The 12,347-nt window shown below is 43.9% G+C and overlaps 1 protein-coding gene across 1 annotated transcript; it reads right to left on the bottom strand.

The window, feature by feature from the left end:
• Positions 1-1,911: 1,911 nt before the first annotated feature.
• On the bottom strand, positions 1,912-12,316 carry LOC120047760 (protein DBF4 homolog A-like). Its single transcript, XM_038993314.1, has 13 exons — positions 12,155-12,316; positions 11,695-11,787; positions 11,404-11,576; positions 5,913-6,107; positions 5,731-5,781; positions 5,458-5,527; positions 5,259-5,347; positions 5,119-5,164; positions 4,494-4,539; positions 4,243-4,368; positions 3,813-3,945; positions 3,540-3,664; positions 1,912-3,200 (listed from the first exon to the last, which is right to left on the bottom strand). The coding sequence occupies exons 1-13, from the start codon at positions 12,192-12,194 to the stop codon at positions 2,333-2,335; spliced, it is 2,055 nt and encodes a 684-aa protein (XP_038849242.1). The 5' UTR covers positions 12,195-12,316; the 3' UTR covers positions 1,912-2,332.
• Between the last annotated feature and the right edge of the window lie 31 nt (positions 12,317-12,347).

Raw genomic sequence — 12,347 nt, 5'->3', positions numbered from 1 at the left:
TAACATTAGTGTTCTACATCTAGCTACAAATTGAACTTCCATCTTCTCAGGCCAGGGGCACAACAATGTATAAATTAATGGTTGGATCAGAATCGCCGTTATAATCATTGTAAAGTACAGAGAACCACAACTCCAAATCCCTATATCCATCCATGGCTAATTTAGGAAAGTGCCAATTTTAGCTAGCTGGCTAGCTAGCCACTGGAGGACAACACAACAACGAGATGCAACAATTCAAATTTTTCTGTCAATGATATATGCTCTCAATGGGATTTGATAGTAGTGAAGCCAAAATCCAAGCTGGCTTCCCTCGACACTTTTTTTTTGGTGCGCCAGTACCATTCAATTGAGCTCGCTCAGTTTAGCTCAATGCTGATATACTTGTTCTGTCAAGGGAGGCCTGACAGAAGGTTAAATAAAGGTTAAATAAAAAATAAAAAAATGTAAATGCTCATTGGCTTCCCTTACCTTCAATGCTTCGGCGGCAACAATGTCATCCTCATTTGGACCAGACAGAATCAGATAGTTGGCCTACACATGGAGACAGAGGGGTGCTGTTTCGCTCTCTCAGATGCTTTCTCCTGTGAGATACAGTCAACCTCTTACGAATTAAAGGAAAATTATGAAACACAGAGACGAAAGATAAATTATTTCGTTTTTTTATTTGTTCCTTGGTAATTTTTGGGGGGGAAGCCTGGCTTCCCTTGGCATTCATGAATACACTCCACTGCCAATGACCAGTCATCAGCATTGTTGGGCAAAGGTGGTATGGGTTAAACTAAGCTTAGGTTTAGGGCAGGGATGTCCCAAGGATTCCAAATAGCCCTAACCTATCCAGATTAGTGGCCAGAAAGACAGTATTGCCTGGCAAAAACAGTGTAGGCCTACGTTAATTATCCATATAAAATACAGTTTAGCAATCAACTACTGACTCATCATTGCCAGAACAACAGGCTACCTGGTGATGTGGTCTTATTTCAGATATTGCCAGTAGCCACCCAAACTTGGCCTATGTCTAAAGAAGCTGTAACATCGATATTATGACTTCAACATTATGGGATGAAGATGTAACATATTCTGGCAAATGCATTACGATATTTGTGAGGCAGAACAGGGCTACCCGGCTGGCATCAAGCACCTTGTAAGCAGGCTGCCCTACAAAGTGATGGCTGGTGGAAACAGAACGCGCTTTCTGAAATTGTGTGTACTTTACTCATCAGATTGCGCTGCCTTTCTCTCTTGTAATTTTTGCTTAATGAGTCTGTAACCGCAGTGCAGATTTTTCTTTTTGGGGGGGGGGGGCACATGTACCCCCCCGAAAGGTCTGTGCACGGCCCTGCCTGTTTACAGCCCAGACGCCAAGTTTAAATTGTATCTCCTATTCAGTCACTAATCACCAGCGCCACATAGCAACTCCCATCTGACCCCAGTGCATTCATTTTAAAGAAATGAGGGAGAACAAGAGCACTATGCTAAATACAGGCACACAAATAAGGAAAACCTAGAAAACCGATGCATTTCTCCTTCAGTTATGCTGAGGGGAATTCTAGATGCATTCAGTACATGAGAAAGTGCAAATACTTCTTTATTACTGTTATGGAGGGAAAGAGGAAGCAATCCCTCTCGCCTTGTCTCAGTCTCTCTGTGTTGGTGGCTGTGTAAGAGGACGATGTGCTTTATGACAAGTTAGCCTTGAGGGAGACCTCTCCTTTGTGTAACACAGCATGTCCAGGGTCAGAGCTATGTACTCTTATCTATGAGAATGTGCTCATTCAACTGATCACAGACATGTCAGAGCGGTTTAGGTAGTCTTTCATTTATCAAACAGACGTCACGTAGATACCTTTTTCACCTGTACAATACGTACAGAAATGTAATGACAATTCAATAGAAGACCTTCGGTTGTATCCCTTTTTATTTTTAAATGTACAATACCACATACCAAAAACACAACCATGCAGTTCCTCTGGACACCAGAACACATGCAGGCGTTGTACAGGACTGAGGATAGTGCTCCAGCCTGTTCTCCAGATAAAACCAGTCATGGTAAAAAAAGCCAGGTAGACTAAAAGCTGCCATGGTTAAATCAACACAAGTGTTGCGCCACCACCCTCCCAACCTGAAGAGAACTATTCCCTTTATAGAAGTCATAGGTTTAAAGAGCCACAGTCAACAGGTTCCCATATAGATCTGCTATGTCACTCAATGAAACTGTCATACAATAAGTTCATACAGTGAGTCCGTAACAAGTTAGTGCTCATATTGGGAAGATTCTGGGTCACCCAAACCCCCCCCACTCTCCTCTAGCTGGGGAAGGCCTGGAACTCCCAGTCTATGTACTCACTGGAGTTGAACAGCTGGGAAAGCCTCTGAACTCACACTCCATGTCCTCACTGGAGTGGAACAGCTGCCAGAGGTTCAGCAGAGAGCTGCTGGGAACATTGCTCGGTTTTTCCTGCTCCTGAGCAGTCTGCTGCTTCTCAACTTTCCTTCTCTTCCGTCTGTAATCCCTGACCCTCCTCTGTAACGTCCTGGCAGGAGGAGGGGTGTGTGTCTCCGTGTCACCTGCCTCGAGCTCCGAAACACCCACAGTATTCCCGGGAAGAGTATCCCCAGCCAACGTATCATGACTCAGTTCACTCTCCTCTAAAGCTCTGAGCTTGTGGTGTTCTGAAGGCCCTGCCACCTCGTGCTGACTGGAATCGACATTCACACGTCCAGCTGGATCGCCACATTGTAAATCCTCTGTGTGACTAAATGAAGAGTGGCCATCTTTGTCTGTGTGAGTTCTCTGGCCCTGATGGGAAAGTCTGGGGTTGGCGACAGAGTCATGGGTAGAAGGGTCTATTTCTGCATTAGACACAGGTGTCTGACTCAGCCCAGCCCTCTGGGGGTGCTTGCGCGGGGATCCCTGTCGGCAGCAATGTTTGCAGGACAGGGATCTGTGCTTGGGCTGGGGTCTGTCTGAGACGTAAGAGCACCTCTTCTCCCCCTCGTGGGTGCTGTGGGGAACAGGGGCTCCTCGGCTGCACTTCCGAGGCTGTTCCAAGGGTTTTTCCACACTCTGGGAGAGAGGGTGCTCCACTGTAGTAGACCAGAGGGACATTAATCCCCCCTTAAGCTCTTTGGTTTCCACACCTCCCTCCTTCTGTATGCTGGGTCCAGGAACACACAACAGGGAGGTTATGCTGTACTTTGACCTGTGGGAACAAAAAATTACTTAGAGATGTGGTGATCAGCACAACAGATGAAAAAAAAAAAAACAGGCAATCTGCAAAATGTTCCACACAACATTGCATTTGTTTTCCTAACAAACATGTGACTGAACAGCATTCAATATGTGTGCGTTTACTTTTGATTTGGGTAGATTTTGCTCCTGTGTGGACAATTGGTAGCGCATGGTGCTTGAAACGCCAGGGTTGTGGGTTCCATTCCCACGGGGAATTTAGAAAATGTATGCACTCACTACTTACTGTAAGTCGCTCTGGATAAGAACGCCTGCTAAATGACTAAAATGTAAAAATGTAAGACTACTGCACCTTGTGGTTGGAGTTTGTGTTGTTTTGACGTGACTGAAGTTGAAGGGCAGTGTGGTGATGAGCCTGTCCACCACCAGGTACTCATCACTTCTGGAGAAGGCCGTGTGCTGCTCACTCTGCAGGTGCTGCAGAATACAGACACAAGTCAAGCATTACCACAACGTCTGCTACCACTACATCAAGTACAGAAGGCCTTTTGTACATGATTAGGTTCTCGTTATAAACACGTGTTAACTGTGTTTACATACATTAAACAGATGTATTCTAACTCACAGCTTTGATGTTGTTGTATTTGAGCGTGCAGCACTCGCAGTAGCCTCCACGTTTCTTCTCCCTGTTCCTCCTGGCCGGGTCCTGCCCCCTCTCCTCACTGGCTGATACTCTCACCCCTCGGTTCCTGAGACACCTATAGGTCAGTAAGTAATAGCCAGGTCAGAGTTCAATCACATATAGTTGCCTAGCAACCAAGACTTAGCAGTTAGTCCCGGAGGGTGCTAAGCAATACATAACCGTTTCCTGCTGTAGCAATCCCCATCAACAACAGTAGGAAAATCTGGATGTTTTGGTGAATCAGGTAAAACACAAATGCCAAGACAGGGGAATATACTGCCACACTGCTTCTTCTGTAATTGGTGGATTTTCTTTATGTTCACAACAAGAAGGGTTAAGAAAGGTGAGGCGTTTAGTGAATGAGACTCCATACCCGTGCTCTTTAGGTCTCTTCCCAGAGTGTTCCTGGTCCTCTACATAGAAGGGACTGCAGGGGGGAGCTGACGTTAGGTTAAACTCTGGCATGTTCGGCATGGCCAGATAAATTGGACGGTAATGTCTGGCAGAGAGACATAAGATAGATGCTATATTACATGCTCAAACACTAACAAAATGACAATAAGAATTGCCTTAATATGTCAATACTACAGACATCGGAGTCTGTCATCTCTTTTATAGACCCACCTGCTGGAGTCCACTACCTTTACAAAGGGTTTACGGATCCTTCCACCTGAGCAAAACACAGAACAAAGCATTAGAGACAGTGCCTATGTCTGGGTCAAATAACTTCTCATAATGATATACAGGAGGACGGCTCATAATAACGGCTGGACGGAGCAAATGGAATGGCATCCAACACATGGGCTCCCGAGTGGTGCAGCGGTCGAAGGCACTGCATCTCAGTGCTAGAGGTGTCACTGCAGACCCTGGTTCGAGTCCAGGCTGTATCACAACCGGCCGTGTTTGGGAGTCCCATAGGGCGGCGCACAATTGGCCCAGTGTCATCCGGGGTAGGCCATCATTGTAAATAAGAATTTGTTCTTAACTGACTTGCCTAGTTAAATAAATCAAATAAAAAATGTATTTGATACCATTCCACTGATTCTGCTCCAGCCATTACCACAAGCCCGTCCTCCCCAATTAAGGTGCCACCAACCTCCTGTGAGTACCAGTGTTATCGTACAACCAACATCAACCTTAATCTACTGAGATGATATACGTAGAAGGTTTTAGAAGTTCTCTATAACAATAACACAGTGATGAAGCGGTAAACAGACAACAGAGTCACATGCAACAGGACATTATTTACCCTTATACTTCTGGAAGGCTGGATTTCCTGCAGGTTCTCCTTTGGCCTACATTAGTAAGGAATAACACACAAGACTCATGTAAGTGATATGTTATTCCAGGAAATAACTGTCAAAATATAAATCCAGAAACATGACTTACACTTTTCTTGACAGCAGATGTGGTTGCGGTTGGCTTTTCAGCAGTATACTTAACATTCCTTTTCTTCTTTTCCATATAAGCTATTACATCTGGAATTTAAGGAAATTCAAGAAAATATTTTTTTTACATATGAAAGTATCATTGTCATAATAAGCATTATGTCAACATTTCTTATCAAACAAATGAATAGACATGTTACCATCAATGTACAGGATTTTCACTCCCCACTCCAGAGCATTGGATAGGATCTCGTTGACCTGTATTCTCACCTACAGGGTAAAAACAAATAAACATCTTAATTAACCAAAGAACTGAAATCCAAAGTATCTCCTGAAGTATGAACAAACATTTCGATCCAAAGTGCAAACTTTCCTGAAGTTCCTGACGCCTATCAGTCGGAAACAATAAAAGTAACATGTAGCATTAGGTTGGAAATAGCTTGCCAAACTCATTAGTGAGGATCTTAACAAACCTGCTCTTTTACAACTCTCTTCACAAAAGACTTGCCCCTGCTTATGACCACCTGTCAAGAGAAATAGGGAGAGATGGATAAATATATATATGGATAGCTTCAGTTATACAGCATATCATGGAAAATGATCCCACTGAGATACAGATACCAGTGACAGACACAGAGAGGAATAGTTGTCTCACCATGTCTGCCTGGCCCTGGGAACTTCCTTTGAGGCTGTCTCTGTGGCTGCCAGGACGGGGGTGAGGGTGGGGGGAGCTGTGCCCAGAGTCAGGGCTTGGGACAAGTGAGTCGCGGCCATGACAATGCACATACCTGGCCTCTCTCTTATTAGACACCAGGTACTTGATCTCCTTGCTGAAGAACTTCTCCACCGTCTGAGAGAGGGGACAGAGACACAGGGTCAGACGCAAGAGGGGGCGGTCTGTGCATATTTGTAAACAACAGCTGGTGCACGAAATCTAAGGAAGTCTCTAGATTTTGCTCGCCTGAAGTAGAGTATATTGTGATAAATTGCAGGCCACACTACTTGCCTAGAGAGTTTTCAGCCATACTTTTCGTGGCTGTTTATTTACCACCACAGACAGATGCTGGCACTAAGACCGCACTCAGTCAGCTGTATAAGGAAATAAGCAAACAGGAAACCACTCACCCAGAAGCAGCGCTCCTAGTGGCCGGAGACTTTAATATAGGTTAACTTAAATCAGTTTAACCAAATTTCTATTAACATGTTAAATGATCACCTGTACTCCACACACAGAGACGCGTACAAAGCTCTCCCTCGCCCTCCATTTGGTAAATCTGACCACAACTCTATCCTCCTGATTCCTGCTTACAAGCAAAAATTAAAGCAGGAAGCACCAGTGACTCGATCTATAAAAAAAGTGGTCAGATGAAGCAGATGCTAAACTACAGGACTGTTTTGCTATCACAGACTGGAACATGTTGCGGGATTCTTCCGATGGCATTGAGGAGTACACCACATCAGTCACTGGCTTTATCAATAAGTGCATCGAGGACGTCGTCCCCAGTGACTGTATGTACATACTTGAGGTCGACCGATTAATCGGAATGGCCGATTAATTAGGGCCGATTTCAAGTTTTCATAACAATCGGAAATCGGCATTTTTTTGTTGTTGACACCTTTATTTAACTAGACAAATCAGTTAAGAACACATTCTTATTTTCAATGACGGCTAGGAATGGTGGGTTAACCGCCTTGTTCAGGGGCAGAACGACAGATTTTTACCTTGTCAGCTCGGGGATTCAATCTTGCAACCTTACGGTTAACTAGTCCAACGCTCTAACCACACCTGCCTTACTTTGCACTCCACGAGGAGCCTGCCTGTTACGCGAATGCAGTAAGAAGCCAAGCTAAGTTGCTAGCTAGCATTAAACTTATCTTATGAAAAACAATCAATCAATCAATCATAATCACTAGTTAACTACACATGGTTGATGATATTACTAGTTTATCTAGCGTGTCCTGCGTTGCATATAATCGATGCGGTGCGCATTCGCGAAAAAGGACTGTCGTTGCTCCAACGTGTACGGTACCTAACCATAAACATCAATGCCTTTCTTAAAATCAATACACAGAAGTATACATTTTTTTAAACCTGCATATTTAGCTAAAACAAATCCAGGTTAGCAGGCAATATTGACCAGGTGAAATTGTGTCACTTCTCTTGCGTTCATTGCACGCTGAGTCAGGGTACATGCAACAGTTTGGGCCGCCTGGCTCGTTGCGAACTAATTTGCCAGAATTTTACGTAATTATGACATGACATTGAAGGTTGTGCAATGTAACAGGAATATTTAGACTTATGGATGCCACTCGTTAGATAAAATACGGAACGGTTCCGTATTTCACTGAAAGAATAAACGTTTTGTTTTCGAGATGATAGTTTCCGGATTCGACCATATTAATGACCTAAGGCTCGTATTTCTCTGTGTTATTATGTTATAATTAAGTCTATGATTTGATAGAGCAGTCTGACTGAGCAATGGTAGGCACCAGCAGGCTCGTAAGCATTCATTCAAACAGCACTTTTGTGCATTATGCCAGCAGCTCTTCGCAATGCTTCAAGCATTGCGCTGTTTATGACTTCAAGCCTATCAACTCCCGAGAATAGGCTGGTGTAACCGATGTGAAATGGCTAGCTAGTTAGCAGGGTGCACGCTAATAGCGTTTCAAACGTCACTCGCTCTGAGACTTGGAGTGGTTGTTCCCCTTGCTCTGCAAGGGTAACGCTGCTTCGAGGGTGGCTGTTGTTGATGTGTTCCTGGTTCGAGCCCAGGTAGGAGCGAGGAGAGGGACGGAAGCTATACTGTTACACTGGCAATACTAAAGTGCCTATAAGAACATCCAATAGTCAAAGGTATATGAAATACAAATCGTAGAGAGAAATAGTCCTATAATAACTACAACCTAAAACTTCTTACCTGGGAATATTGAACACTCATGTTAAAAGGAACCACCAGCTTTCATATGTTCTCATGTTCTGAGCAAGGAACTTAAACGTTAGCTTTCTTATATGGCACATATTGCACTTTTACTTTCTTCTCCAACACTTTGTTTTTCATTATTTCAACCAAATAGAACATTTTTCATTATTTATTTGAGGCTAAATTTATTTTATTGATGTATTATATTAAGTTAAAATAAGTGTTAATTCAGTATTGTTGTAATTGTCATTATTACAAATAAAAAAATTGGCATAACCGGTATCGGCTTTTTTTGGTCCTCCAATAATCGGTATCGGCGTTGAAAAATCATAATCGGTCGACCTCTAGTACATACCCCAACCAGAAGCCATGGATTACAGGCAACATTCGCAATGAGCTAAAGGGTAGAGCTGCCGCTTTCAAGGTGCGGGACACTAACCCAGAAGCTTACAAGAAATCCTGCTATGCCCTGCGACGAACCATCAGGCAAAGCGTCAATACAGGGCTAAGATTGAATCATACTACACCGGCTCCGACGCTCATCTTATGTGGCAGGGCTTGCAAACTATTACAGACTACAAAGCGAAGCACAGCCGCGAGCTGCCCAGTGACACAAGCCTACCAGACGAGCTAAATCACTTCTATGCTTGGGTCGAGGAAAACAACACTAAGGCATGCATGAGAGCATCAGCTGTTCCGGACGACTGTGTGAACACGCTCTCCGTAGCCGACGTGAGTAAGACCTTTAAACAGGTCAACATACACAAGGCTGCGGGGCCAGACGGATTTCCAGGACGTGTGCTCCGGGCATGTGCTGACCAACTGGAAAGTGTCTTCACTGACATTTTCAACATGTCCCTGACTGAGTCTGTAATACCAACATGTTTCAAGCAGACCACCATAGTCCCTGTGCCCGAGAACACAAAGGCAACCTGCCTAAATGACCACAGACCCGTAGCACTCATGTCCGTAGCCATGAAGTGCTTTGAAAGGTTGGTAATGGCTCACATCAACACCATTATCCCAGAAACCCTAGACCCACTCCAATTTGCATACCGTCCAAACAGATCCACAGATGATGCAATCTCTATTGCACTCCACACTGCCCTTTCCCACCTGTACAAAAGGAACACTTATGTGAGAATGCTGTTCATTGACTACAGATCAGCGTTCAACACCATAGCGCCCTCAAAGCTCATCACTAGGCTAAGGATCCTGGGACTAAACACCTCCCTCTGCAACTGGATCCTGGACTTCCTGAAGGGCCGCCCCAGGTGGTGAGGGTAGGTAGCAACACATCTGCCACGCTGATCCTCAACACTGGAGCTACACAGGGGTGCGTGCCCAGTCCCCTCCTGTTCACCCACGACTGCATGGCCAGGCACGACTCCAACACCCTCATTAAGTTTGCAGACGACACAACAGTGGTAGGCCTGATCACCGACAACGATGAGACAGCCTATAGGGAGGAGGTCAGAGATCTGGCCGGGTGGTGGCAGAATAACAAACTATCCATCAACGTAACCAAGACTAAGGAGATGATTGTGGACTACAGGAAAAGGAGGACCGAGCACGCCCCCATTCTCATCGACGGGGCTGTAGTGGAGCAAGTTGAGAGCTTTAAGTTCCTTGGTGTCCACATCAACAACAAACTAGAATGGTCCAAACACACCAAAACAGTCGTGAAGAGGGCACGACAAAGCCTATTCCCCCTCAGGAAACTGAAAAGATTTGGCATGGGTCCTCAGATCCTCAAAAGGTTCTACAGCTGCACCATCGAGAGCATCCTAACTGGTTGCGTCACTGCCTGGTACGGCAATTGCTCGGCCTCTGACCGCAAGGCACTACAGAGGGTAGTGCGTACGGCCCAGTACATCACTGGGGCTAAGCTGCCTGCCATCAAGGACCTCTACACCAGGCGGTGTCAGAGGAAGGCCCTAATTGTCAAAGACCCCAGCCACCCCAGTCATAGACTGTTCTCTCTATTACCGCATGGCAAGCCGTACCGGAGTGCCAAGTCTAGGACAAAAAGGCTTCTCAACAGTTTTTACCCCCAAGCCATAAGACTCCTGAACTGGTTATCAAATGGCTACCCGGACTATTTGCATTGTGTGCACCTCTTTTTACGCTGGTGCTACTCTCTGTTTATCATATATGCATAGTCACTTTAACCATATCTACATGTACATACTACCTCAATCAGCCTGACTAACCGGTGTCTGAATGTAGCCTCGCTACTTTTATAGCCTCGCTACTGTATATAGCCTGTCTTTTTACTGTTGTTTTATTTCTTTAGTTACCTATTGTTCACCTAACACCTTTTTTGCACTATTGGTTAGAACCTGTAAGTAAGCATTTTCCTGTAAGGTACCTGTTGTATTCGGCGCACGTGACAAATAAACTTTGATTTGGGGGAGAACACACAAGGTCCATCCTGGGCCAGAGTATTAATCAAATACTGTATTTAAAACGGTGGTGAAAAGAGAGAAATGACAGCGGGCAGCAGTGCAAGGGGCTTCCGGGCCTCTATGAGGACCCCACATGCACAATCTTGCACAACGTTTTGAGCTGCTGCACTTCGGAAGGAGATATAGGCCCCACTGTTCAGCAAGAATAGGAGCAGGTTGTGCTTGATTGCGTCAGCTATCAGGTTGCTGAACAGTGGAACATAGGACAGATGCAGGCCCTATACATGGTCGGACAGTTAAGCCGCAGACTTTAAATATGTGTGACTTGAGTACTAACTTTCCAATGTTTTCCGTACTACATGTATTATAGTGTAGTGTTTATATGCTGACTTCACAAAATGAATTTCTATGTAAATGGACAATAACTTACTGTATGTATATTGTATCAATAGGAGTCAACCAGAGAGAACTCCGGTAACAAGACAGAAGCAATCACTAGAAGAGTTATGTTCCAAAAGACTGAAAGCCACTTCTCCTCCACAGTAAGTAGACAGTAGCCACATTGGTGTGAAAGGCAGCAAGTTGTCATTTCTCTTCAAAATGGTCCATGATCAGCAGTATGTCAACACAACACCTTATTAACAATTCACACAACCTGTCAATTTGAATGCCCTATCTCGCTGGCTCAGGAATGATTATCCCCTTTTGTTAAAGGCAGGCAAGCTGATAACTGTATCATCCACATTCAATGTGCTATAATACTTTACAGTCTGTCATTATGTAAAATGCTAACAGATGTAAACAAATATTCACTTACCCCTCCAAACCGTTTGATATCATTCTCTAATGTCTCTGCTCTTCTGTTTGATGGCAAATCTAAGTAGAATAGTTTCCCAGTGAAAGGCTTTTTTGGGGCAGGATAAGATTCACATGGTGGTTTGGCATGGCTCTTCGATGCTGACTTGTGCCCCTTATCAGCGAGTTTGGGGTCTGAAAAAGTAGCTAGTTTCAGTTAGTTTCAATTTTTGACGGAACTTTCTTGAAGATAAGGCTCATCAACAATGTAGTAATAACGTTCGCTAGTTACATGTTAAAAAATATCCCTTACCTTGTAAACGGGGTTTTGTAGACTTTTGGGTGCGTCTAGATTTCATCTTATTCAATATAATTTGAGAGGAGAATAGAATATCCTTGTATTCTCCTGTGTTGTAAGCAATAGACATGTTTACAAACTGAGTTAATGGATGCTAACGTTAACCGTTGTAACGTTATCTAGCTAAACTGCATAAAATCGTTAGCTTTAAAAATAAAACAAAAATAAGTTTAAGGAGTAACGTTAATGTAAATATTGACATAGTTAGAGAAGTTTAAAATGAAAAATAGGACTTCAAAGAAAACGAAAAGACCCTAGCTAGCACAAGCAAACAACAAACCCGTACCACGGCAATTTAAACTTTGTTTTTACAGCCTGTTTTTTAAACTACAGGGAGTGGAATCTGCCAGCTAACTAACGTTAGCTAATTAGTAACGTTAGCTTGCTAACTCACTGGCTAAAAGTTCATATATACCTGTGGTCTTGTAAAACAATATATTTCCGTAAATTGACATTTGTTACAACCGATTTTCACAAAAGTTCAGTAGTATCTTTAAATTGTTTTGGTTCCGCTAAGATTACTCTGTTGCCATAATATTTTGTTGTGCCATAGACGTTCTATGTTCTTTCCCGCTTCGAAAAATCCCGTCATTCCAAAAAAGGGGGTG

The sequence above is a fragment of the Salvelinus namaycush genome, chromosome 5, assembly GCF_016432855.1.
Source record: "Salvelinus namaycush isolate Seneca chromosome 5, SaNama_1.0, whole genome shotgun sequence".
Classification (NCBI taxonomy): Eukaryota; Metazoa; Chordata; class Actinopteri; order Salmoniformes; family Salmonidae; genus Salvelinus; species Salvelinus namaycush.
The sequence above is the reverse complement of the archived record's forward strand: the minus strand, read 5'-3'. Positions and strand labels throughout refer to the sequence as shown.

Coding starts and splice junctions, on each gene's coding strand:
- LOC120047760 (XM_038993314.1), bottom strand. CDS start 12,194: ATGTCAATTTACGGAAATATATTGTTTTACAAGACCACAG. Junction 5,348..5,457: donor GAAAATCCTGTACATTGATG/GTAACATGTCTA, acceptor CTTAAATTCCAG/ATGTAATAGCTTATATGGAA. Junction 3,946..4,242: donor AAGAGACCTAAAGAGCACGG/GTATGGAGTCTC, acceptor ACTGACCTATAG/GTGTCTCAGGAACCGAGGGG.